Genomic DNA, 27,138 nt, shown 5'->3' with positions numbered 1-27,138 from the left:
AGCATTATAAAGACAGTTCCTGCCACTTCAGAAAGAAATTATCCAGATCTCATAGAGCAAGGAAACCTAAAATCTCTCAGTAGTTTCCAAAGGCAAGAGAAGCAGGAGAGATTTGACCAGTAGTTGGCACGCTGGGGATCCTTGCCTCAGTGTGGCAGGCACATGAGGCCTTTCAGAGTGCCACGTGTTTCCTCCCACTCTTAGGTGTTAAAATCCTGGGTTTGTGTGCTATCCTGAAGTCTTGAAAAACAAAACACAGCCTCGTGGGGAAAACTGCTGAGCTCTCAGGTTTCTCGGAGCCCTTCAGCCTCCCCTGCAGTTCCCTGGCAGTAGGTAGCTGGCCTCTTACAGGCCTGTTCTCCCTCGTGCTTGCCTCCTAAGTTTCCCTCTTTTCCTAGCACCAGCCTGTTTCTCTCTGCTTCCCCGGCTGGGATCTGCACCCCAGTGGGATGAAAAAACTCACCCAAGGCCTTAGAGACCCTACAGAGGAGTGGGGAACCAGCCTTTTGGCAAGGTTTCAGTGCTGCTTTTAGGAAGCTGAGATCAAATGCTGGTGTGTCATGAGGGCAGGGCAAGCTTATGTTGCTGGGCGTAGGGCTGCCTGCTGAGCTCCCTCTTGCCTCCTGGCAGTGCAGATTCTCATTGTTATTTTCTAGATACAAAGAAGTGTGCAGTGGGGAAATCTTCTCTTCACCAAGAAAGCAAATTCAAGAGTTTACATCATTTCCTATGTGGTGTGTGGTAGGTGTGGGTTTATTCCAAATTAACCTCAAGCTTAAAATGTCTGGCCTTGTGCTCTTTATGGAACCCTCTAAAATGCAGCAGAACGTGTATAGAATAGGGGAAAAGGTCAAATCACCCTGATAACCATGCAAGGTGCCTTCAGATGAGCCGCGGCCTGGCCACAGGTATTGTGCGCATTTGCAATTTCTTCTGCTTCGCTTGGGCTCCTTTGCTAAGGTTGCTGCTGTGCTGGCACGTTCCGTGCTGCCACTTTGTATGTGGCTAAATGCAAGCCTGGCCACGAGTGTCTGTGCGTGCAGAGAGTTCTTTGGGACAGACCTTTGACAGCAAACCGGCTGGCCCTGCCTCAGGGAGCCCAGGACTTTGTGAGCAGCTCCCCGGGCAGTTGAAGCTATTTTTGTGTGCCTGCTCCACTTATAACAGGGCTTGGTTTCCAAGGGCCTCAAAAGGCCCCAGGTGACAGACAACATGTGGTGGCTGTGGTTGGGCTTGCCATGTCTCTTTCATCTCTTTCCCCTCTTTTCCTCTAGAATCCGAGCACAGCCAGCAGTGGACTGGGAATCCAAGTTGTTTGATTATTTCTTTACTCCATGTTTTTTTTCCCCCACTTGTCCCTGTCTGTATCTCTGCCTGGATGCACGCCACTGGCCTTGATTTCTCATGCTCGTTAAGAGATGCGGGCTAATGTGGATTTCACCGTTTAAGAGTAAATGGCAATATGAAACCTCCCAAGACTTCGGCGTGGTTACTCGCGTTATTATCACAGAATCATAGAATAACCAGGTTGGAAGAGACCCACCGGATCATCGAGTCCAACCATTATAAACCTGTAAGTCTGTGAGAGCGCACCAAGAAACGCTCTGGAGGATCGCAGAGGCCGAGGATGGAGCTGCCCGCCCCCCTCCGGGGTGTCCGGCGGGACCCGGGGCCGCGGGGCGGGCGGAGGCGGCGCGGACACGGCCCGAGGCCCCGGGCAGAGGCGGCTCCTCCCCGCGCTTCCGCTTCCGGCTCGGCGGCGCCCGCCCACTTCCGGGCGCGGCGCATCACGTGGTCGGGCTGGGCGCTCGGCGCTCGGCTGGCTCGGCCTGGCGCGGCGGGAGCGGCGCGGCGGGGCCCGGGCGGCGCGGGGGGGCGCGGGGCGGGGGGGGCCCGGCGGGGCCCGGCGGCGGCGGCGGAGCGGCCTGGGGGCTCCCCCCGGCGGCGGCGGCGGCGGAGCGGCCTGGGGGCTCCCCCCGGCGAGCGCGGGCCGGCGGCCGCGGCGGGGCTACGATGCGCCCGCGGCGGGGCCGCGCAGCCCGGTGTGAGTCCCAGGCAGGCCCGGCCCGCGGCTGAGACACCCCCACCGGCGGTGAGTGCGCGGGGACGGGGCGGGGTATCCCGGGGCTCGGGTTTCACGGTGACCCCGGCGGCCCGGGAAGCGGCCCGAGTGCTCTGGGCCGCCCCCCGCCGCTCCCGGTGCCGCCGCCTCCGGGGACGAAGCGCCGAACGCCTCGCGCTTCGCGGCCCCGACGAGCTTCTCTCCCTCTCCAGGTATGGCCTCACAGCTGCAGGTGTTCTCCCCTCCGTCAGTATCCTCGAGTGCCTTCTGCAGTGCCAAGAAACTGAAAGTGGAGCCCTCTGTCTGGGATGTTTCAGGACAGAGCGGTAGTGACAAGTATTATACCCACAGCAAAAACCTCCCGGCAGCTCAAGGACAAGCGAGCTCTTCGCATCAGGTAGCCAACTTCAGCATCCCTGCCTACGACCAGAACCTCCTTCTCCCGGCTCCCTCGGTGGAGCACATCGTGGTGACGGCGGCCGACAGCACCGGCAGCAGCGCGACAGCCTCCTACCAGAACAGCCAGGCCCTCACGCACAGGAGCAACGTTTCTTTACTGGAACCATACCAAAAATGTGGATTAAAAAGGAAAAGTGAAGAGGTTGACAGCAACGGTAGCGTGCAAATAATTGAGGAACATCCACCTCTCATGCTGCAAAACAGACCTGCGGTGGGTGCTGCGGCCACAGCCACCACCGTAACCACCAAGAGCAGCAGCTCCAGCGGCGAAGGGGATTATCAGCTGGTCCAGCACGAGATCCTCTGCTCTATGACAAACAGCTATGAGGTCTTGGAATTCTTGGGCCGAGGGACTTTTGGGCAGGTGGCAAAATGCTGGAAGCGTAGCACGAAGGAGATTGTAGCCATCAAGATCCTGAAAAACCATCCTTCCTACGCCAGGCAGGGCCAGATAGAGGTGAGCATCCTTTCTCGCTTGAGCAGTGAGAATGCCGATGAATACAACTTTGTTCGCTCCTATGAGTGCTTTCAACACAAGAATCATACATGCCTTGTATTTGAGATGCTGGAACAGAACTTGTACGATTTCTTAAAGCAAAATAAGTTCAGTCCATTGCCCCTGAAATACATCCGGCCGATTCTGCAGCAAGTGGCCACTGCCTTGATGAAGTTAAAGAGCCTGGGTCTGATACACGCGGATTTGAAACCCGAAAACATCATGTTGGTGGACCCCGCGCGCCAGCCCTACAGGGTGAAGGTGATCGACTTCGGTTCTGCCAGCCACGTCTCTAAAGCTGTGTGCTCTACATACTTGCAGTCACGCTATTACAGGTATGTTCCGATGCGGCGCATTCTTTGGGATGCTGGGGGCTTCCTTCTAGGAATGTCCCACTCTTCTGCCATGAGCTCTCATCCTGGCTGGGGGGAGGAGATCATTCTCTCCATGCTCCTGCGTTTTTCCTGGAGGTTCCTTCTGCAGTTTGTGTGTAAATAAATAGAACTTCTGCTTTGCAAGGGTTATGAAATCTGCAGTCCGGCATCTTCCTTTTCCCCACAGTAGTGCAGTACACCGATCTTACCCTGTTGCTTGTTTGTGAGCATGGGTGAAGTAGCAAACTGGGGAAACCAAGTGGTGCATCTTGGGTTGTTTGCCATGGACTGAAACTGGTCCATTAGCCACAGCTGTTTGCAAGGGAGAGAAGCCAAAGGGATGCCAGTTTCTTTTAATCCTGTTTCTTATGCTTCCATTTTTGTCTGAACCCCTGCCGTGAGCACATGGCTTCCTCTCTTGGCCCTTGGTGAGTCGTGCTTTCTTGAGACCTCTAGATCTTTTAAAACAGCAATGAGTGAGATCTCTGCTTCCCTTAGCGAAACCTCGAAGTGGCTTCTACCCTGCTCCCATCTAAGAATTAAAAACAAGCTGTGGCAAACACAGTTTCTGAGTTTTAATGTTTAGCTAAAGCAAACTGTGCTTCTCCCTTCAATGCCTACCCCAGCTTGGCTCTGTTAATAGCGTGTATTTCAATGTAAGTGGCAGGAGACCTCAATAAATGGACACGGAAAGAACTTGTAGCATCAAAGGGACGGGAGGAGGTCTGTGCTGCCTGTCAGTGGTGCTTTTGGTGGAGCATGAGCTCACTTGACACAAAACTTAACTAGTATCTAGTCCTTCCAGCTGGGACGTGGCAGAGAACTCAAGACACTCCACCCTACCCTGTGTCTCTGCTCTGTTTGATGTCCTTCCCGTCCTCCTGGCTTCAGTTGGAAGCCCTGCCTTGTTGTAGGCTGTTCTGTGCATCCTTTGTGCTCTCTGTATCCTTGCCCTGTTTTGTTTTTCATTCCCAATAACACGGAGCACCAGCTTCCTGTGACGTTTCTTTCGTGTGGTGCAGACTCATCTTAATTCATTCCTCATGATCTTCACTCAGCCTGCTGGCACCGATCTTTCCAATTCCAAACTATTGATTCTTGGGTTTTGTAAGGAAGTTGTCTTCGCTGTGTCACAGCTCTGTTAAACCACTTGCAGGCTGAAATGCTTTGAGGAGGGTGTTGTTAAGCTGAGAGGTGCCCAGTGTTGGAGAATCATGGAAATGGTTTGGGTTCGAAGGGACGTTTAAGCCCATCCCATTCCACCTCCCACTGGATCAGGCTGCTTAAAGCCCCATCCAACCTGGCCTTGAACACCTCCAAGGATGGGACAGCCACAGGCAACCTTCCCTGGGCAACCTATGCCAGGACCTCCCCACCCTCGCAGCAAAACATTTCTTCCTAAGATCTCAATCTCCCCTCTTTCAGATGAAAACCATTGCCCTTGTCCTATCCCTGCACTCCCAAATCAAGAGCCCCTCCCCAGCTTTCCTGGAGCCCCTTTCAGTACTGGAAGCTGCTGTAAGATCTCCAAACTGAACACTCCCAACTCTCTCAGCCTGCCCTGGTACGGGAGGTGCTCCAGCCCTCTGAACCTGCTCTATCTGGCTTGCAGCAGAGCAGCCTGGGGAGGCACAGCGCTTCCAGCCTCTGTTATCTCACAGACCAGGTCTGGCTGAGGCCGCATAGCCCGGGACGATCGGTATCTTAGAGGGGCTGCTGGGAAGGAAGCTGCTGCTCCATCTTGGTGTGCGGCGCTGGGCTCACGGCCACTTCCGCCTGACAAGGGGTGACTGACGCTGCCAGGAAGGCAAATAACCGGAGATTACATGGCGTTTGAGACTGTCTGCTCGACTGAAGCTAAGAATGCTCTGATGTGGAAATGTAATATTTAGTGATATGTAATTACCTTAATGGTGGTGATTACTAAAATCCATCGTCTAGGAACTTACGGAGATGGTGTGGAAAGCAGCTTATTGTGGGTGAACTGGATTGCTTGAGCCATATTCACATTAAATTAGTGTTTAGGCGAGTTCTGTGTTGGAAATTTTTGAATGCTGTGTTTAATAAAGCAGCGTAGACCCATTCTTTTGGTTCTCTTGTCAGCTATTAAAAACAAACTTCTCATTCTTTGTTAACTGTTGTGTTTTTAATACATGTTACTGGCACTTACATGACTCTGTCTTCTGTAGAGATGTCCAAACCACCCGGACCTGGGTGCTGCCAGGTAAATTTTTTGGTGTATGCACCCTGAAGGAAAAGCCCTGCCTTGATTAGTTATGCTGGGTGCTGCTGGAGGTCATCTTGTCCAAGAGCACAGCTCGCTCTTGGATGGTGCAGTGGGACAATTTGCACCAGTCAGGATGGTGCTGTGGAAGCTGAACCCCAGCTGGAGGGGGAGCTGGGTTTGTCAGGGTGGGTGCATTGAGGCGAAGCCAGGGTCTCTCTCCCCAGGTGTCTCTGCTGCCGACATGGCTGCCTCCAAGTGGGAGCAGAAGAGCCCAGGAATTGCTCCTTGGCTCTGAAGCCAGGCACGGAATGGGAGTAGGCTAACTCCAGCAGTGATGCTTTTAGCAACTGGTGTCTGTGGCAGTCCTGAAATCTGTTTGCAGTAATTCTGCACCTGGAAACAGGAGTATACGCTTGTTAGGTCAGGCGTGGAAGGGTATGGATGCTTTTGTTCTCCCTGGAGAGGAAGTAGACAGCTTGCAGAAATGAGGAATCTCTGGGGCAGACTGATCTCCCTGCTGCTCAGACAGCGAGATTCATTCCTGTCCTGTGTTATGTATCTTGTCCCTGCCTCCTAATGTTTCTGATGGTCTGTGTGGAGGAATCTTGCAGGCTGGAGGTGCTGAGCTGAAGACCTGAGCAGTCTGGGTGGCAAATGTGCCACTGAGCGTTGCGGGGACTTGTGGAGTGCAGTAGGACCTGCTTCTTGCCTCTGCTTTGGGCTACCTGACCTACTTCTGTCCCTGTTGGGTTGGTCTGGGAAGCAGCAGTGCATGCTGCCAAATCCAGCTGGCTGTTTACTAATCCAGCCCTGAGTGGTGATCATCTTATTCACTGCACTGCTGGTCATGGTGGTACGAGCTGTATCACCATCGTTCTTCACAGGAGCAAGCCCCGTGTGTAAACATGCTATGTTTTGAAATGCTAGGAGTAAGTCTTGGATTTTTCCGCTGCTGCTGTGAATCCTCTCTCTTTGGAGAGCGCCTGAGTAAATTTGCCAGCTTTGGAAGCCAGAGGCTGGCAAGCCTGCATGCAGTGCAGGAATGTTGTTGATTTCTATCTCAAAGAGCTTAAGGCCCTGAGGTCACTTCAGCTTCTGGCAACCCAACTATGCCAGTGCCCTGTGCCCGTTGTCGTGTCCCCACTCACTTATAAGGCCACCAGTTGCAGTGATGTACATGGGGGTGAGAGAGATCGTGATTTACTGGCTCTGTCCTGCAATCGGCATGAAATGAGGTAGCTTGCAAGGAGTGCATTGATTTAGTTCCAGGGAATAAATCCAAACTTGCTGTCATTTTGCTGTTGAGGTTTCAGAATGCATATGCCTATTCCGGCACGCAGTTAAATGCTAACAATTGCATCCAGCTGCGGTTGCTGCTAATCTCTCTTCCCGCTGGGATTGGTGGCATTTTTAATGCACTTACAGAGGATTAGTGTGCTTTGCTTGCTCCACATCCATGTTAGTTTGTTTGCTGCTCCAACCCAAGGAAAGTCATGCACGCAGCATTCCTTGTGTGACAGATCAGTTCCTATCTGAACTGGCAATCCCTGCATGAATTGGACAGTCAAGAGGGTCAGCAGGGTTTGTTGGTGATGGCTGGTAGACCAGCGGCCTGTGGGGGTCTCAAAATCCCATGCGTGACCGCATCGCGCTTGCTCTGCTGGCGAAGACCAAAGTTCTAGAGATGGTTTCCTCTTGTGCGCACCTGGATCTATTCCAGCAGAGTTCTTTAAAATATAACTGTTTAGCAGGTCATTCAGATATCAGATACTTGTCGTATTTGCATCACCAATTTTATATTTTCACTTATGCAAAACTATTCCAAAGTCACCTCCTGCCAGGGACAGACAAACCAGAAGGTAGGAGCAGATTGGTGTTGAGGAGAGCGAGCATCAGAATGTCTTAGCTTAAATAATCTGTTTTTCTGATTAATTGTTCTGACATAATGGAAGACCCTTCTTGCTTTAGAACTGGACAGTGGATAGGTATGGCCTCACCACAGCAACCGTCTGGCTCAGCTTTCTGCCTCTCTTGGTGGATCTGGCACTTTCTGGGACACCGTGCCTGGGCAGCAGGGAGGAGCAGCTTTGTTTTGGAGACGGGCTGCTGGTAGTAGCGGAGTCACCTCAACCAAAGCTGCATCTGTGTCACCGTGACACAAGGGGTAATTAACTGTAGAGTCACCGCGTGCCACATACAACTGTTTGGGAGGTATGTTCAGGCTGAGCCGCTGTGGAAGGTGTGATCCATTGACACCTGCACATTATGCAAGCCCTCTTTTTTTTTTTTAGAGTTCTGTGGAAAGATCAGAACTGGTTTCAGAGCTGTTTTTAACAACAGAAATGTCCATGCTGTCACACAAGAAATGTCAGGCAGGCCCCGTGGCGTGCTGCAACCAGCAAACAGATAGCCTGGGGTTCAGGACTCCTCACCTGCCTTCGCAGATGTGTTAGTTATGTGTGGAGAAGATGAGGGGGTTTGTGTCCCTGTACTTTCCAGAGTAAATTCCCATACCGGCTCAGGTGGGTTTTGCAGCACTTGGGTTTTATGCTGTATGCAAATATAGGACCAGATTTTGCCTGGTGGGATGGCCTTTGTTTGTCTCAGAGCTGTGTGTAAGTGCAGAGTTGCACTCAAAAGTCCCTCTGTGCTATGAGTCAGTGCCAGACAGAAATCTCCCTGAAATTCCAGCCCATTGCAGAAGCAAACCCTGCCTGGAGTTTTGAGTTCTGTTCTTCGCCTCCCCATGAAGGCTGGGCTGAATGGGCATGCTGTGCATTGGGTGTGGTTCAGGGCACAGAAACCTGTAGCACAGCCTTGCAGAGCATTCACCATCTCCAGCTGTGTTCTCGCCATCCGTTTTACACTCCAAGCTCCCCACTCAAACCCTAAATGAAAACCCACCGATAGAAACCGAGGCACTCCTTGAGGAGCTGCTTTTCCAGGGGGGAACAGGCAGCCCCTACAGCTGGTTACTCATCTGCTGAGGACAGCCTGAGCTCTGTTAGCCGGAGCTTTTCTTCGCAGTTCGGTTAGGGGAGGCTGTGTGTTGTCTCAGCACCACCTCACACCATGCACGCTGTCGCGTGTGACCAAACTGGTCACTGGAAGAGGAAAGGCCTGCTGGAAGCTGAGGGCACATAAAGCAAATCCAGTGACAAGAAGTCTGGGATCTGTTGAGCCACACCAGGAAACATGTTCTGCTTTAAAGAGAATCACTTAGTTTCACACAGGTTTACTTGTGTGTGGAGGAGAGGAGAGGCGTTATCCAGAACGCTTATGGGAAAGAACAGCTTACTTCTGGGGTGGAAGCTTTAACACTTGTCCGTTTTCCCTCACAGAGCTCCTGAGATCATCCTGGGCTTGCCGTTCTGTGAAGCTATTGACATGTGGTCACTGGGCTGCGTGATTGCAGAGCTGTTTCTAGGTTGGCCTCTCTATCCTGGAGCATCTGAGTACGATCAGGTGAGTTGTGTGGCGGATGTGTGGACGTTCAGACAAAACCATAACCGTCTGTGTCTGGACCCACTGAACCCAACGTCACTTACATCAAATTTAATTTCCTACCAATTGCCGTTGCCTGTCATACTAAGTTCATTCCCCTTGTGGAATTCCCAGTGCCTGTCTGTCCCTGTTGTACAGGAGAGCACAGAGTTCTGTGCCTTTTAACTTGGATTGAAGGTTGATATCCAATTCAGAGGCTATTTACAGTAACCCTCTGGCTTCTGATGCTAAAAGCTGTTGGAATCCCTCCCCGTCAAAGCAGACGCCAGGTGTGCATCCAGACATGGAACACCCTCTGTAATTTCACCATGAGGGCAGTTTTTCCATGTGGAGACGGAGCCAGCCTGTCATTCCTCTCCTGGTAATACCTACAGCAGCCCTCATCTCTAATGCAAAGCAGGGGCCCCAAGCAGTCTCTGAAATGGAAGAGCAGGAGTCTGAAAAGGCATCTTGGTTTAATTAATTCTTTCCATGGATACCTGGCGTGGTTACCTGGGCTGACTGCTGCCTATAAAAGGACAAAGAGTCTGTATGGGAGGGGGTTGAGGGTGACTTTTCCACTGTGGTTTTTTTGGTGGTATCTTGATACAATGCTTAGTGTGGTTTTCCTTGGGTGATAAAACACGTGAAAATTTGCTAAGTTTGGAAACTCTTCTGGTGTTACATCTTCCCAGCTCTGTGGATTTCCAAAGGAAACACAGAGGTGCCTCAGAATGAGTTAGAAAAGAGCTGGGGTACAGCTGGGTGGTTTCCTTGCTCGTGGAGTTTTGTGCAATTCTGAGAACCTTATCAAGTCACACAGGTGGGTGGGAGGAGAAGTGCTTGTTCCATTGCTTCATCAACAGGATTTGGCAGTCCTTTGTGAGGCACCGTGAGGTGTGACTTCATGTGGTTGATTTTGTTATCAATTCAGCCCTTGAGACCTGGGGAAGACTTGCTTTCATGATCTTTTCTGAGAGGACCTCTCCAGGAGGGAGTTCCTGGCTTGGGATGGGATTCACGATTGTTTTTCAGATGCCCTTGGGGTGTAAAGCAAGGATTGTCTCCTAAAAAGAGCAGAACTGTGAGCTGAACTGCTGTGTAGACACACAAAGTACTGACTTGCAGGCACTTTGGATCCACACTGGTGCTAGCAGAAATGGGTTGGTGAATTCACACAGATCACGGGCTATGATAGAGAACTAAGTGCCCAGCCACGTTCAGCTGTTCTGGCACAGTGGGATAGCAGGAGCTTTGCAAATAAGAAGGGATACACACCGAAGGGCCTGTGATAGTTCAAACTGAGCCAGGTTACCTTGGTGCTGTGTTTCCAGCCCTTGCTCTAGAAATCAGACTTAGCAGGGCTTTTCCTTAAACCTGCACATAGCCTGCTTTGGAGGGAGTCGTGGCAGAGGCAGTGTCACATCTTAAGAGCAAATAGCATCAGCAATTGAGCAACATTTTGAACACTTTAACAAGCTTATTATTGTAGTTTTTTATAACTTGTTGTTTTCTTTCCTTTTGAGCATGCCTTTCTATTTGTTAGCTCTACCAGCGTCCTGCTGATGCCGTCACAGCTGTGCAGGGACATTTTCCACAATTCTGAGCCATTTTTCTGTTACGTGTGAGGTAAAGCATATTAAATGGTTTTGAGGATGCAAGAACCTGACTACAGAGGTTTGGTCTTGCTTTCTCTGTCAGGGAGAGCTTTGCCATGGCAGTGTTCCCAAACCATGTGCCTAGAACCTACTAGCCAGGCTAGTCAGTGTTGCTCAGATACTCTATTACATGTACATATGCGATACCTCTGTGGGATTTTTCTCTCAAGCTGTGTACTTTCTCCACTGCCGATATTAACGACTGCTGGTGTCACTTTATCTGTGTCTCACAAACCTACAGGCTGCTCACATATACTTGAGCAAAAGATATTTCCATAAAATAAGAAACGTATATTTAAAACCTGAAATTTCTGCAGTTAATATGATCAGAAAAGTCAAGCGTCCTTATAAATACTTGAGACAGATCCTTTGATTTTGCAGTTTCAGCTATCTCGGCATTTTTTATTTACAGGTTGTTTCCTGTTTGCTGTGAACAAACCTGGCTGATAATTACTCCATGAGCTGTGAGTTTTTTATATCGGGAGTCCTCATTCTTTTAATTTTCTCTCCTAGATCCGTTATATTTCACAAACTCAAGGCCTTCCGGCGGAGTATCTTCTCAGTGCGGGAACGAAAACAAGCAGGTTTTTTAACAGAGACCCAAATTTGGGCTACCCACTGTGGAGGTTAAAGGTTTGTCTTGTCTTTTTAATTCCCAGCTTTGGTTTGTTCATTGAGGGCTTGATACCAAGTCACACCTGATTTTAGTGTGTTGTGAAAACATTCTGAGTGGAGATGGGTTTGAAATGCTGTTCAAATAGAGCCGATTTGGATGTTTCAGTTCAGCAACTGCAGACCTGGTACTCTGCTAACAACAGCAGCCATGCATGATAGCACCAGCAAGGAGTGGGCGTCAAAGTAATTGAGATAATGGTGACTGATTGTGGCCTGCCCAGCCTAGGTGAAGTCTGTCATCTTGTTGTCATCTCCTGACAATACAAGGAGTAAAGCTGGGAGTGTTTTGTGAGGTTGTTAGTTAGTTTAGCAGAAATCTGTTTGTGTGTCGACAGAGGACAGGACAGAATCAGATGTGCATTTGATTGTCTGTAAAGCTGAGCAGCAAAAGGAAGGGGATTTGGCTTTTCTTCTCCTTAGTGAAAGAGGGATTTAAAATATTTATAGCCCCTTCTCTTCCTAAATCAGAAACCTTCACTTCCTCTGGCCAGTGCCCTACCTCACAAAGTCTTGAAATGAAGCCATCCTGTTGTTATTTCGGCTTCTTAGTCAATAATCTTTCCAGCTGAGGAAACGGGAACCTCTGGCTGTGTTGGTTTGATCACCTGGCATGGCTCTTTTTCTGCTGCTTTTTCTTTGCCAATGCGTGATATCTCTGTTTATGTTACAAACGTTTCCTTTTGCAGACCCCAGAAGAACATGAGTTGGAGACAGGAATAAAATCCAAAGAAGCTCGGAAATACATATTCAACTGTTTGGATGATATGGCGCAGGTGTGTGGAGATCATGTAACACACAGATAACCTGGAGGTGTTCAAGGCCAGGCTGGATGGGGCTTGGAGCCCCTGATCCAGTGGCAGGTGTCCCTGCCCATGGCAGGGGTGGGACTGGATGGGCTTTGGGGTCCTTTCCAGCCCCAAACATTCTGTGATTCTATGACTGAGTGGTTTTAATATAGTGAGGCCTTGAGTCTTAACTATGTTGGTCTCAGTTTTCAGTCGATTTTGTAGCTGCTACTACTCACATCTGTGCAGAGAGTGTACAGTCACCATGCTGATTTGCTAGTTCCTTATAGCCCCCACAAAAAAACAGGGCATGTTGCCAGGCAGTGGAGAATGAAGCCTGGTTGATTTCTATTGAGCAGACCAGCTTCATGTTGAGGTGAGAATTCCATGTGTAAGTTTTGCTTCTGAGCAAGGGAAAGGTTGTGAGTTAACGCCGTAACGCCTGAAATTAAGCTCGTTAAGAGATAGAAATTATTATTTCTGCATGATGTGAAATTACTGAACTCTGTGAGGCAGCAATTAATGTGATGTTTGTGTGAATGGCTCTCATTCTGTTTTCAAGGTGAATATGTCGACAGACTTAGAAGGGACCGACATGTTGGCGGAGAAGGCTGACCGAAGGGAATACATTGATTTGTTGAAGAAGATGTTGACAATTGATGCAGATAAGAGAGTTACTCCACTGAAGACTTTGAACCACCCATTCGTTACCATGACACATCTACTGGATTTCCCACACAGTAATCAGTAGGTTCCCTTGGATTCCTTGTTCTGTTTCACAAGGACTTACTGGAAATGCAGAAAAGTGCTTTTCTCCTTTCTGTCAGTGCTGATCTGAAAACTGCAGTGGCGTGGGTAAGGAGGGGGATGCTCATAAGCTTCCTTTTTGTGTTTTAGGGCCTTCTTTGTTGGTTGAAGGGGAAAACAATATTCTAAACGTAAAGGCATGTGCATGCAGTTGGGAATCTGTCATGCCCAAGTTAGACTGGTTTCACATCTCTGTTTTCCTTCTGTTTCAGTGTGAAATCTTGCTTCCAAAATATGGAGATCTGCAAGCGAAGAGTTAATATGTATGACACAGTGAATCAGATTAAGAGCCCATTCACCACTCACGTTGCGCCTAACACAAGTACAAACCTGACGATGAGCTTTAACAACCAGCTCAATACCGTACACAATCAGGTATAGTGCCTTTTAGCTAATCAAAGCAATGGAGTTATCTAATTTTGCGCCTTGAGGCAAATCCTGTTCTGCAAATTACTGTGTTTAAGTTGCGCTCCAGAAGTTATAGTCTTGTCTTGAAACTGAATTTTTCAAAACTTAGTCCAAGGCAGCCTCATCCTATTTGCCTGTCAGTTCAGCAATTTAAGTCAAGTGGATGCAATTCCTGTCCTTTCTCCCATGTCATCTTATGCCTTTTCCCTGAAACCTCCATCGTAGAACACTGATAGTTCCTGTTGTTTGTTTTATAACAAGTACGAGTGATAAATCTAATTTTTCTCCTCTAGGCCAGTGTATTGGCTTCCAATTCTACCGCTGCTGCTACTCTTTCCCTGGCGAACTCAGACGTCTCCCTCCTGAACTATCAGTCTGCTCTGTACCCATCATCTGCGGCGCCGGTTGCGGGAGTGGCACAGCAGAGCGTTTCCCTGCAACCTGGAACCACCCAGATCTGCACGCAGACTGACCCGTTCCAGCAAACGTTCATTGTCTGCCCCCCTGCTTTTCAAAGTAAGCGGAAAACCCCTTTGTGTGGTGCTGCGGTTTCAGTCAGGCAGAAAGGAGAAGCTGTAATTAGCGCAAAGTTCAGAAAGCACAGCAGACCACTCTGTGTGTTACAGAATCACAGACAGTTTTGGTTGAAAAAGACCTTTAAGATCACCAAGTCCAACCATTGATCCAGCCCTCCTCAATCCACCACTAGACCATGTCCCCAGCTATGACATCTACTCATCTTTTAAACACCTCCAGGGATGGGGACTCAAGCACCAACCTGGGCAGCCTAAGCCAATGCTTTATAACCCTTTCAGTAAAGAAATTCCTCCTAATATCCAATCTAAATCTCCCTTGGCACATCTTGAGGCCTTTTCCCCTCATCCTGTCACTAGAAGAGACCGACCCACACCTTGCTACAACCTCCTTTAATGTAGTTGAATTGAGTAATGAGGTTTCCCCTCAGTCTCCTTTTCTCCAGACTAAGCAACCCTGTTTCTCCTAAGGCTTGTGCTCTAAACCCTTCACCGGCTTTATTGCCCAGATGCATGTAGACAGTTTGGTTCTCTTCTGGGTCACGCTTGAGCAGGTGACAGTATCTTGCCTGCCTAGGCTGCCGTCTTCATTCAGTTGCTCAACCAGTTTTTCGCCCCAAACTGAACATGGCAACATGCCACGGAAAGCAGTGAGCAGAGGAGCCAGGCCTATCTGAACATGAGAGTGTGTTGTGCTCTGTCTGTCAGAGTCAGAATCTGCTCTCTTGAGTCCCAGTTCACCCACCCTGATGCAGCTGGGTAGTTTGCTAGCAAGAAATTGTCACAGAGTGCCAATGAAATCAGCACACAGAGAGCTCTACTAATCCCGAAAGTTCTCTGTTTATGCTTATATCTTTATGGAGGGTTGATGCATGAAATGGGAACTGAGAGTGTAAGGTTTGAACTTTAAGCAGCACAGGACTTGGTGGCTGTGTTATCTGTGTTTTGGAAAACAAAACTCTGGGCTTCAGCGGAGCTGAACTGGGAAGGGCTGGTGGTCCATCATTGCCCTTTAGCGTGCCAGGACTGCCAGAGTGTTCACTCCAGCTGGTGTTTTGTTGCTGTGCTTTTGACAAACAGAACAGCTTTCTCTCCATCTGACCCTGTCCTCTGCCCTTGCCTGGTAGGAATTTGATCTTGGGAAGAGACTTAAAAAACAAAAAGTCTACTACAGACTCTTAGCAGTGATGTGTTCTTGTCCTCCACAGCTGGGCTTCAGGCAACCACAAAGCACTCTGGGTTCCCAGTGAGGATGGAGAACGCTGTCCCAATTGTACCACAAGCACCTGCAGCGCAGCCATTGCAGATCCAGTCTGGAGTCCTCACACAGGTAAAACAACCCTAGAACCTCTTGGACTTAACTGCAGTTCCTGCCACCATCCAGGAGAGCCGGGCTGTGCAGGGGTTCTCTGAACACTCTGAGAGGTTAAACACAGATCGCTTCTCAGACAGCGTTGTCTTGTTTTGGTTTGGTTTTCTGGAATATTTAAGTTTTGAACTATTTTATGTCCTATGCTTCCCTGCTTTTAGAAGTTTGATTTAATAATGGGGATAAATATGTAGTTTTCACCTGCTAAAAAACAGGCTGTGTTTTGTCATGGGTGTGCGCTGCCTTCTGGGTGTACGGCTCTGCCTACGCTTTAAAAATGTGGCAGCAGGGTTTAGAAGAAATCATTTCTGTGAGAAGCAAGGTCCCAGTGAACCGAAGTGGCAAGGCCAATGACTTGTTAAAATTTCATCTTTAAATCAACAACATGACTTCTAAACCCTTCTCAGTTAGTTACATCGTCAGTGTGAATTGATGTGTTGCGATGACGTGGTTCTTTGTTTTTTGCTGTGTAAAGGATACACGATAGCAAAATTCACCAATAATTCTAAACAGTAATGTCTCATAAATTGAAATTATTTTTGTTTCAAAAAAGTAATGCTGTAATATACAGCAAGTGCCCAGGAATTCACAGGTTTTATCACTGAAAAACTGTAATTTCCTTTATAATTAAGTGCACTTTTATTTATTTGCATAGTTTTATTAGGTTCTTCTGATGTTAGCACATGCTTTCTTAGTTTGACTCCCTAGGTAGATATTGTTCTTGCTGACCTCCCTGCAGAGCAGCAGTTTTGAGATAGTTCAGTCCAAGTAACTTAGGCGTTCGGGGATCTCTGGTTTGTGTAGCATAATTATGCAGGTAAGGGTATCTAGAAAGCAGAATGTGCTTGAAGGAGGTCCACGCGAATCCAAACCCGGCCGTTCCTGGAGTGCAAATTGTACACTAGAACTTAGTTTTAATTAGACTTTTGATGGACAAATATGTGTCTTGGTGGTTTCATCATAGATAACTTTGCTCTTTCACGATACAAAAGCCTTACCATGTCCTCTACGAAATCCCCCTGTTGATCTTTTCTGGGAGAAATGTGTGTGGATTTAGAGGCAGGGTGGTGAAGGCTTTGCCCTGCCAAGGTCTGTTCCTGGTCTGGCTCTGTGCAGCCTAGGTAGTGTAACCTGTGCTCTGGGACCCAGTAAAGCACCAGTAGCTGAACATTATCTCATTTTAACTTTTTAACTGGTCATTGGAGAGCTCCTGTTCCCAAATTCCCTGTTCCTTGTGTTCTCTCAGGGAACTGCTTAGAGGAATGTGCCCGGAGGGGTCTGGGTGTTGGTTTTGCTGCATCCATTACAATTCTGGAGTCTGCTTGAGCACCGTAGAATGCCAGTGAGGTGAAACCTTCCCTGGCACATTGCTGAACCCACTTTTCCTGCCTCAGTACATGTGTTTCACTCACTGCCTGATCTACATTACAGGGAAGCTGTACACCACTAATGGTAGCAACTCTTCATCCTCAAGTAGCCACCATCACGCCGCAGTATGCGGTTCCCTTTACTCTGAATTGCACAGCCGGCCGGCCGGCGCTGGTAGAACAGACGGCTGCAGTACTGGTAATTGCCTCCCTTGATTGTGTTCACTAACTGAGTTTTTGTTTTAACTTAGACTTGCAGAGGGCATGGAAGCATGTGCCATCTTGTGGCTGTGTTCTTGCTACATCTTAATGTCTCGTTGTTTTCCTCCCCAACATTGCTGAAGCACTGTCTGACTCTGACGTTTAGTGTGGCTCTGTAAAGAATCCAGATCCATTGACTGTTATTTTTGCTAGCCTAGCACTGCAAAGCTCTTCTAAGCTATGCCGTAGAAGAGCGGTAATTGGTTTTGTTCTTCGCTTGCTCTTCTACCTTTGCCTTTTGATTGTTAAGTACAAAGGAATCAATCTTTAGCTTGACTCTGCTACAGGTACCTGGATGGCCAGAATTTGAACTACTCGGCAAGTTAGCTACGTTTTCAATGCTTGTAAAGCTGCTTTACATGTAGAAATGTCTCAGGTCACCAAGCACAGGCTAAAATAGCAAATAATCTCTAATAGCAAATAATCAGGTTGCTCAGCCTGGAGAAGAGAAGGCTCTGGGGAGACCTTAGAACAGCTTCCATTACTGAAAGGGGCTCCAGGAAAGCTGGGGAGGGGCTTTTTGCCAGAGCCTGTAGCAACAGGATGAGACAGAATGGATTTAAATTGGAAAGGGGAGATTTAGATTAGACATTAGGAAAAAATCCTTCACAGTGAGGGCTGGGAGGCCCTGGCCCAGGTTGCCCAGAGCAGTGGTGGCTGCCCCATCCCTGGAAGGGTTCAAGGCCAGGTTGGATGGAGCTTGGAGCAACCTGATCCAGTGGGAGGTGTGGGAGTGGGACAGGATGGGCTTTAAAGTCCCTTCCAACCCAGCCCATTCTATGATTTTATGAATCTGTAATAACAAATTCGTTTAGGTATTTTTAGCAGTTTGTTTCTCTAAACCTCTGTTGAACGTTGAGAATAATTTTCTGGCCTTTTGTTATTTATAGCCAATCACAGGTAGCTTGCTTCACCCCAATAAAGGTCCCGTTCTTCCCAGACACTTTCAGTCCCTATGTATTTCTTGGTTGAAATTAAAAGTGAATGCTCGTACCCAAAATGGCAGTGGCCAGCATTAGACTGTTTGGAACGATTGTTAAAAAGGATGGGAGAAGGGAACAAACACGCTCTTAAGGAGCATATGCTTTCAAAATTGTCCTCTTCTGTGTTCATTTGGCACCTGTGCCAGAGCAGCTTTGCTGGTGCCACAGAGAAGTCATTGTCAAACTCCAGAATCAGATCAGTGAAGCGTTCGAAAACATTGCAGTGCACTTAAGCGCTGGTACCCTCACATGTCTTTCAAAGCACATTCCATTATGTGAACCATGTTGTTTCTTGTGGCTTTGAAGTGGTAGTTTGAGTGTCATTTTCTTCCAAGAGGGACACCTCTGCTGCAGTGGAATTTGCTCGAGTCATACCTGTACCCAAATGAAACCCCATTTGTTTGAGTTCTGAACAGGGTTAACTGCTCCCTGTTTCTGAGGACGGGAAGGCAGGAGAGGGGGGTTCTCCTCGGTCACGGCTCTGAGCCAGGCAGACCCAGGGTTGGATCTCCTTCCCTCCTCCTGAGTTTCGATTGCTGAAAGACTGCAATCTGGGCTCTGAGAACGCAAGGGGTGACTGTAGCAGAGCTTGGGACATGAGTGAGTTTAGTGATGCTTTCAAAAGTGTGTTTGAGCGTTTGATCCAGCAGGCAAATTCTCCTCTCCTGTGTGCGTGCAGCGGGGTTGATGTTCAGCTCCCCTGCACCACCACGGAGGTCAGAGCCCGCCGTCCCCAGACCGTGAGCCTGGGTTCTGAGTTTCTCTGTAGGACTTCACTATTTCTGTTTGGATTCTGGGAGCCTTTGGCGTGAATTTGCTCACCTCTAGTGCTTCCGACACTTCTCCCTTGCTGCTTCACCTGAGTTTGCATTAGCCATTTGCTAAGCTTTGCGTATTTTTGTCCTTCCTCTGTCAAAACAGTGCGTCGCTTGGAAGGCCCGATTTCTGCCTCTCATTGGGAATTTATATCTTGCTGTATTAAACTCTCTGCTTTGTCTTGTGCAGGTGTTGGCTTTTGGAAAGACGCATGGTGTGACTTTTAACATATTTCTCTTTTTATTTTTTTTCATATTGTTATTATTCCGCTTATGTTGGCAGAGGTGTTAGCAGTTCTCTGCTTTGGAGGCTTCTTGTTTGGAACCGGTGTTTATAATAAGTGGATCTGTTACTTGCAGAAATACTTCATTTGTATAGCAGGTGGTTATGGTTTTGCAGTTCAGCCTGCAAGACAGAGAGACGTACATTTTCAAATTCACAGAAATATCATACTGCCAAATTTGGATTTTTTTTGGAGTTTTTTGGTTATTTTTTCCCAGAAAAAACCCCGCGTTTTTGTCAATTTGGGCAGGAACATTAATAACACTGGTGACTTGAAAATATCTTCGCTTATCTCCCTTGCATGTAAATGTTTCTCTCAGTGTGGCTTTTCTTTAATACTTGAGTTGAGTTGAAGTTCTGCAATAACAACACTGTCTCAGCTCTCTCAAAGCGAGCCCTGTAAGGCAGGAAAACAGAAAGCACCAAATTGGCTTCCTATTTTAGAACCCTTCAGCAGAGCAGTGCGTGCAGACTGTCCTGAATGCTCCTGCTGCACCTGGCAGTACGATATCCGGCTGCATCCTGCAGCCCCAGGTCCGTGCTCTTTCCCCAGGTGACATCTGTGGTACCAAAAGGTTAGCAAAGGGCCAGGGGAGCTCCTCTCCCTGTTTTTCTTGTTCCCTTACTGTACTGACGCCTTTTGATGTGCTGTTATCTCTGCAAGCTAACAATCCACACAAGTGCATTTATTGCTTGGAACAAATCTCTCTCAGTACTTGGAGGAGCTGAAACCTAGTGAACTCGTGTATCTGCTTGTTGTTTTGCAGCAGGCTTGGCCTGGGGGAACCCAGCAGATCCTGCTTCCTTCCACCTGGCAGCAGCTCCCAGGGGTTGCTTTGCACAACTCTGTTCAGCCAGCGGCTGTGATTCCAGAGACGATCGGTGGCAGCCAGCAATTGGCTGACTGGAGGTAGGGATCACGCAGGGTCCAGCTCCGTGCCAGATGGAAACGCGTGCCATCGCAGCACTGCCTGCAGTGCACAGAGTTTCTCCCTTCCCCTCAGGATCCCTCAGGGGTTGGGTGCAGTTTGTGGTGCCTGCAGTGTAGTCATGGAATTTGAGTCTTTGTCTTTTCTTTTCCTGCCCCAGGAATGCCCATTCCCATGGGAATCAGTATAGCACTCTCATGCAACAGCCATCACTGCTGACCAACCATGTGACATTAGCTACAGCGCAGCCGCTGAATGTTGGAGTTGCTCACGTCGTCAGGCAGCAGCAGAGCAGCAATGTCGCAGCAAAGAAGAACAAGCAGCCAGCACCAAGCGCAGCCAAGTAAGGCTCCTTTTCCCAGCCCTCACAAGACTGGTTGTGTGTTTGTGGACTTTGCTTTTACAGTATGTAAAGCTGGTCTTCTGGTCACAGAGGCATCATCTGTGTAACTTTAATGGGCTGCAGTTGCTTTTGAAGGTGTCTTGGGAAAAGTTTCTGTGCTGTAGTCACTGATCCAGGCAATACTGATCTGAGAGTGCAAGGAGCACAGCTGACAAGCGCTGTACCATGCTAGCCAGAGCAGGGCTTATACCTCAGGATGTGCTGATGTTGTAGCAATACAAGCGACAGAGCTGACATCTGCTCAGCAAGGGGGCACGTTCCTGGCAGTGTTGTGGTCCATCAGTCCTGTTCAGAGCGCCACTGAGGGGTTGCTCCCTTCTGAGACACATTCTGTGGCGTGCTCCTGTATGAGTGTCTGCATTTGGGTTCTCTCTGCGTTTGGGTTCTCTCTGCGTTTCAAGGTGTTTCTTGTGGGTGTGCTCCAACCCACTGGAGCCTGGCTGTTCCTGGTGCTGAGGACAAACCGTCCCAGTCTGCTGACACATAGCTGATTACTCCTTTGTTCTCCTTCAGGCCCAGCTCAACTCTGGAGACGGTGCCCTCCCAGGTTTACTCGCTGATCGGGAGCAGTCCTCTGCGCTCCACCTCCTCCTCTTCCAATGTCCTCGTTCCCGTGCAGGAGCAGCACCAGCCCATTGTCATCCCAGACACTCCCAGCCCACCTGTCAGTGTCATCACCATTCGCAGCGACACCGATGAGGAAGAGGACAGTAAATATAAACCTGCCAGGTAGGAAATTCCTTTGGCAGCCAGTGCTGGTTTGTCCTGAGCTCAGCCTGAGCATCAAGGAGAGTGGAGAACACCATGTGTAAATCCCTGACTAGGCTAAGCAGCTCTGCATCACATCTGCTGTACTGTTTGCGTCTCTAGTTAATCAGAATCTCATTTGACAGGGAGGGAGAGGATGAGATCCAAGAGGGAGATCTCCTGTATCTTGTGGGAGAAGCTAGAGTGTTTCCCATTTGGTTTTGGTTTTTTTCCCTGCAGTCTCGGTATGAAGCAGAGATCCAATGTCATCAGCTATGTTACTGTCAACGACTCTCCTGATTCCGACTCCTCCCTGAACAGCCCCTATGCCACAGACCCGCTCTCCTCTCTCAGGAGCACAGGTAGTGCCCTGGAGCTGCCAAGTAGAGGAGCGGCTGACAGCTCCAGCTCTCGGACTATCATTGTGCCACCACTGAAAACACAGCTCAATGACTGCATCGTAGCTACCCAGGCTTCAGGTAGGTGTGCTTGCATCGGTCACTGGGCTCAGCAGTGTTTGCCATGGCTCAGATGCTGTTTCGCCCCGACAGCTTTGTCCTCAATGTTTTGGACTATTTGCTTTGGGTCTTCAGCAGCTTTAGGTTTCACATCTGCTGTTCTGAGAGTCCACACCTTGGCCTGTTTTCAGCATCATTGATAGATTTACCTTTTGTGTATGTTTGGCTGCTTTTAGAAGGGTCTGTAGAAATTCCCAATGATTTTTTTTGAACAATCGGATTATAAGTCATAATTGAAGGGAAGGTTTTGTTAGAGAAAGAGTTTCTGTGTTTCTGAGCTGGTTATCACAGTGCATGGCGTGTGAGAGGGAGGTACAGTCTGAGCTTTTGAAATCTTTTCAGGCATCCTGAGCAGCACCAGTAAGACCAAGCCAGTGGCCTCTGTGAGCGGGCAGTCGTCAGGATGCTGTATAACACCCACCGGGTACCGCTCACACCGTGTGGTAACAAATGGAGTGCAGCCTCTCAACCTCAGCCAGGTAAGCACTGCCTGACTCTTCCTGACCTTGGCATGATGCTCTAGGATTGCTTTAGGAATGCTGTGCTCTATGGCAGAGGCCTGATTGCAAGAGGATCGATAGCTGCTAGCTCAGTCATTCTTTGGAGCTGGTTCTGACCTGTGGCTTCACAGGGCAGGGTATTGGTGGGAGTACAGTATTTATAAGAAGTACGGGTGAAGTTTCTCAAGGGAAAGAATTTGTTCCTGTACCAGAGGGCAGGAGGGCGAAGCATAGTTCTGTCCATACACTTTCTTGGTGCTCCTGCTCGCAACTGTCTTGCAGTGAATCTTTCTTCCCAGTGACGCTGGGATCCAGCTGTTGGATTAGAGCAGCACTGAAGGCACTCAGCAGTGTAAGGAGATTCTTTTGTTCTTTACTGCCCTTCTCCAGATCTGACAAAGGCTCAACCAGGAGATTAAGGCTGGACCATTTCTCTCAAACTAACAATTAGTCCCTGAAACTAATTAGCACCTGACTCTCCTCCAAACTCTCAGAGGCTGGTTTCACTTCAGTTTGTCACTTTGAGACAAGCTACAGTGGCCTTTCAGAAGAGAGGAAGTTTTAAACCCCTAGTTCATTCCTGGCGCAGGGAGAAGCTGGGCTGTGTTGTTCTGAAATGGGGCAGCCCTGCTGCTGCTATCACTGAGGTGCAGAGGGGCGGATGTGCGAGGGGTCCGAGGGCTGGATCAGCCTTGGGACCTGCCTGCACACATACGGCTGCACTGTGGCACCCCGCGTATGGCAGCTTGATCCCATTGTGGAGGAAAAATGTAGCATTTGTCTCTGTGGAATCGCAAGAACCTTTCCCAAATGTATGTGAGGGTTTCATGGAGCTGGGAAGGGAGGATCTGCCGAAGTGTTGGTCCTGCAGCTGGAAAGGGAGGTGTTTATTGGAAGGCTCTGGCTGACCCTTCCTTGCTCACCTCCTTTCCCTGAGGACAGTCAGTAACCTTATTTACTTGTTCTTCCTGCAGAACCAGCAAACAACAGTGCTGGCCTCACAGGAGAGAAGTGGAAACGCTGTCCCACGTAGGCAGCAAGCTTATGTGGCCCCCCTCACGTCAACTATTTCTCAGGCTCCCTACACGTTCCAGCACAGCAGCCCCGTGCATCCCCACCTGGCAGCAGCAACGGCGAATGCTCACCTCTCCAGCCAGCCGCATATGTACACTTATGCTCCGACCACTGCTGCCACGCTGGGCTCCACCACCTCCATCGCCCACCTCTTCTCCCCTCAGGGCTCCTCGCGGCACGCCACGTACGCTGCCCACCCCAGCACACTTGTCCACCAGGTCCCTGTCAGCGTGGGCCCCAGCCTGCTGACCTCTGCAAACGTTCCACCGGCCCAGTACCAACACCAGTTTGCTCCCCAGTCCTATATTGGTGCTTCCAGAGGATCTGCTATTTACACTGGATACCCGCTGAGCCCTACAAAGATCAACCAGTACTCGTACTTGTAGTTCCTGGTAGAGCACTGTCCTGCAACGGGCCCGAGGGACTGGGGAAGGATTTCGGGTGAACCTTTACCTGGTAATGCCTGCCTGGTTCCTGTTTCTCCTTGATCTGCCTGTATGTTGTTCACAAGCGTCTCTTAGTGAGGTCAGTCACTAACGGAGCAGCACGCTTTGTTACCAGTACTAGGGTCACTAATTAAGGTTTTAAAATTTTACTTCCTTTTTATAGATGCTTTTAAAATGTTCATGGCCACGTTTATTTAAAGCTGTTCTGTTGTGCTATTCGAAAGAGGAAAGGAAATCAGTGTCTTGGAAGACAGGTCCTGATGGCTTTTTAAACTTGGGTAACTTCAACAAAAAGACAAGTGAATTGCATTTTAGCGGCTTGCACAAATCCATGTTGCCACTGAAAACATAAAGCGTGTTTCTCTCGTTGTGTTGCTGGGGCAGTTTTAGAATCAGGTTTTGTATTTTAACATCTCTTCTCTATTTCACTTTTTCTCTAACAAATTGCTGGTTCTGCAAAAGCCATTACAGATCGTGGTTTCTCTCAGCGTTTTTTGTTCGCTTCTCTGCTGTGTTTCAGGACTGGTAGAGGCAGCCACCTTGTCCTGGCAACGTTATCCATTCCGGATAATGCCCTGTGAACCCCAAAATCTCTTGTTTCTTGACAGTTCAGTCTCTCCATAACACAGCTGAGTTTTTGCTGCCTTCATTGCAGAATTCTAAGTTTTTTGAGTTGTGTTCACGACTTCACTGTGCAGCAGAACTCCACAGCTTTGCCAGGATGCTGTAGTCTTCAGCCGAGAACGCGCATTGCAGCACTGCTCTAACGTTTGGTTTCTGCAGCGTGTCAGATGCTGCTGGTCCTATAACGCAGCTGGATTCCTTCACAGAAGCACAGGGCTTTTCTTCATTCTGTTTTATTGTAGTGTTTTTCCTCACATGATTCATTTAGGAAGGAGTCGAATTTGAAATACGATGAAACATCACTGTATTGATGTGTACAGCTTTTTATACTCCTGTGAGCATATCCCCTGGGATACGGCAGCAGCTACTTTAAAGCGCTCTTAACAAGACTTGTATTCAGTACCTGCATGTAGGAACCGCAAAAAGGAAACAAAAAAAGAGAAAGAAAAAGGAAAAAAAAAAAGGAAAAAAAAAAAATCCAGATTTTAAAGTTTATTACTGAATTTAAAACTATTTTAGAAGTTTTGTATTGGTGGTGTTTTAATATTTTACATAAAATGAAATATGTACATATTGATTAGAAAACTATAACAAGCAAAACTTCCTGCTAACCCCAAATGTTCTGTCTTTGTAATCAAGATGTGTAGTGATTATACTTGAACTCTGTACTTCGTGTTTGTCTGATTCTTAAACGTTCCTGGGGATGGAGTTGATGTATCCTTTGTATTTAAACCAAAATGAATTGATTCATGTTGGAATGTATGTGATATAATGCAATGGTTAGAGCTCATCACTGTAGCACTGAGGGAGGAGTAGAGCTTCACACGAGGACAGGAGACTTCTGATTTGTTTTGCACAGGTATGTGTGATGAAGAGTTGTTTGGTGTGTCCCCTTATTGTAGTGCCTTAAATGACGATGTAGTGTGACTAGAGTTTACAGTGAGCTTGCCTTACGAGGGACCAGCAAGCCCCCGTCGAACCGAAGCAATCCACAGAGCTTTCCGCAGCCAGAACAGCAGTGTCGCCTTGGCGCCGTGTTCTCCCATTAGCGCTGTCATAAAGAGCTACGTTTTCGTTCAGAGTGAAGCGGTGTTTCCTTAAAGCTTTTCCTTGACATGGCACACGTACTGTTAGATGTCTGTCAGTACATCTCAGATAGGATAGTCCTGGGAATGCATTGGAATGTTTAGTCTAATATTGCAGAAGTGATTAAACACGTGCAATCACTTTCTATTAGATTGGTTTGGTGTTACCTTCCCCACGTCCATAGCAGATGTTTCCTGTAGAGTATTGCTAGCTTGGTGACAGAGTATTTATACCAAAGAGAGCCTGCTGTAAAGCACATCATACCGTTAACAGTTCGGTGATGCTACTGCTAGTGTGGAGTTGTTGGGAAGGGCTGTCAGCTGTGGCTGTGGTCGTTGTTCAGAGGAAACACTCATGTAGGATTATCGGTGCAGTTTTTAAACTACACTTTGTCTTCTTGGGTCCCTTGCACCAGGAATTCTTTCTCCTCTTCAGTACATAAATTGAGGACCTTGTCCGAATAGATGATAAACTGGCTGAGTGGTCGCATTACCGCAGCAATAAGAGGTTCGGTAACCCAGTTTATGTTCCGTCCCAGTGGAGAAGAGGCCGGTTCTCTGGCTGGTGTGTGGCAAGAAGTGCGGAAGTCATCTCTGGGATTCCACATTCTTGACAGGAGAATGTCTGGACTGATCCAACGTTGTTGGATTGTTCAAGGTTTGGTCTGTTCCAGTGGCGGGATCGGGGACTTTGGAACTGGACAGTAGCATTAGCAATGTCGTTGTTCAGTGTGTTTTTAGTCAGAGCACTTCTGTAGGCATGTGGGCAACCAGCCAACCTTGCTGTTCCACATCGTTGCTGCAAATGATGCTGTTTGTTGCTGTAGGCACTTTCTTTTTCCACATGGCATTGCTTGTGTTCAGTGCTTGCCTCGCGATCCCTCTGGGTAGAGTTGTGCCTTTCCATCGAAAGGCAAAGCAGACTCCAATTCCTGTGATCAGGAAGACTTTGTGCCCTGTTTCACAAGTAGTAAAGAGTTTTCTGTGAAGCCCTAACCGGGAAAATAGACCTCTAGCAAAACCTGCCCACAGTTTTGGGCAGCGCTTGACCACTCTCCCCCAAGCAGATCGAAATGGCCATTTCTCGTCAGTCCCGGTTACGTGCTTGGACCCGATGAGATGCACTTGAAAGCATGGTCTCATCTCTTCCACTGTCCAAGTTTCCAAACGTCTTGGAACAAGGAGGACAAGGTGAAAATGACATAGGTAAAAGGAAACCCTCCATTTAAAACGCATTGTTGATTACCTTGAAACTCCTCTGCCATGCACGGCCTGAACCCGGCAGATGAAAGCTCCCCCGGGCAGGGCCAGGTTCTCATCGTGGCGTTGGCTGCTCCAGCACGGTGGGCACGGCCCCCGTCTGCGGTGCCCAGTTTAAGTCTCGTAGGCTGCCAACGAGACCCATCCCTGCTTCCTGTGCGTGTCCAGCCTTCAGATTAGGTTAAGGAATTGACTCCGCATTGCTGGAGCCGCTACACACACTGTGCAAGGAGGTGCTGTCTCTGGATAGGAATTGGAGTCCTTTAATTCTCTAGAAATAGTTTGGGACTCACTCTTGGAATATTGGATAACCACGGCCCCAGGCGGACTCGTCTGTGGTTCCGGAGCTCTTGAATCCGTTGTTCCTGTTGCCCGACGTGTTCGCAGCCGTGACAGAGGCAACTGCCGAGGCTTTCCTGCTTAGCACCTAGTTGATGGGATGCAGTAATTTACCTCTGACTCCGCAATTTCTTTTAGTACACGAAACTAAATTGCTTCTAAATGACC

At 48.6% G+C, this 27,138-nt stretch overlaps 1 protein-coding gene across 5 annotated transcripts; it reads left to right on the top strand.

Moving 5' to 3' along the window:
* The first annotated feature begins 1,948 nt into the window (after positions 1-1,948).
* HIPK1 (homeodomain interacting protein kinase 1) lies at positions 1,949-26,376 on the top strand. 5 transcript variants are annotated; one of them, XM_069876010.1, is made up of 16 exons: positions 1,949-2,092; positions 2,275-3,352; positions 8,960-9,083; positions 11,273-11,392; positions 12,121-12,207; positions 12,782-12,966; positions 13,239-13,401; positions 13,728-13,950; positions 15,176-15,297; positions 16,768-16,902; positions 19,816-19,955; positions 20,135-20,317; positions 20,891-21,106; positions 21,365-21,603; positions 21,985-22,121; positions 23,117-26,376. In XM_069876010.1, the coding sequence occupies exons 2-16, from the start codon at positions 2,277-2,279 to the stop codon at positions 23,600-23,602; spliced, it is 3,636 nt and encodes a 1,211-aa protein (XP_069732111.1). In that variant the 5' UTR covers positions 1,949-2,092; positions 2,275-2,276; the 3' UTR covers positions 23,603-26,376. The 5 variants fall into 5 exon arrangements, with proteins under 5 accessions (XP_069732111.1, XP_069732114.1, XP_069732110.1 ...); XM_069876013.1 differs by having other exon boundaries at positions 19,813-19,955; positions 23,381-26,376; XM_069876009.1 differs by having other exon boundaries at positions 19,813-19,955.
* Positions 26,377-27,138: the final 762 nt, after the last annotated feature.

This window comes from Phaenicophaeus curvirostris, chromosome 24 (genome assembly GCF_032191515.1).
Source record: "Phaenicophaeus curvirostris isolate KB17595 chromosome 24, BPBGC_Pcur_1.0, whole genome shotgun sequence".
Classification (NCBI taxonomy): Eukaryota; Metazoa; Chordata; class Aves; order Cuculiformes; family Cuculidae; genus Phaenicophaeus; species Phaenicophaeus curvirostris.
Note: the sequence above shows the minus strand (reverse complement) of the source record. Positions and strands in the feature narration are given on the sequence as shown.

What these genes read in the sequence shown, in the direction of transcription:
- HIPK1 (XM_069876009.1), top strand. Translation starts at nt 2,277, where the DNA reads ATGGCCTCACAGCTGCAGGTGTTCTCCCCTCCGTCAGTATCCTCGAGT. An exon ending in GATTTCCCACACAGTAATCA is followed by an intron (nt 12,967 to 13,238) that starts GTAGGTTCCCTT and finishes CTTCTGTTTCAG; the next exon opens with TGTGAAATCTTGCTTCCAAA. An exon ending in AACAGACGGCTGCAGTACTG is followed by an intron (nt 16,903 to 19,812) that starts GTAATTGCCTCC and finishes GTTGTTTTGCAG; the next exon opens with CAGGCTTGGCCTGGGGGAAC.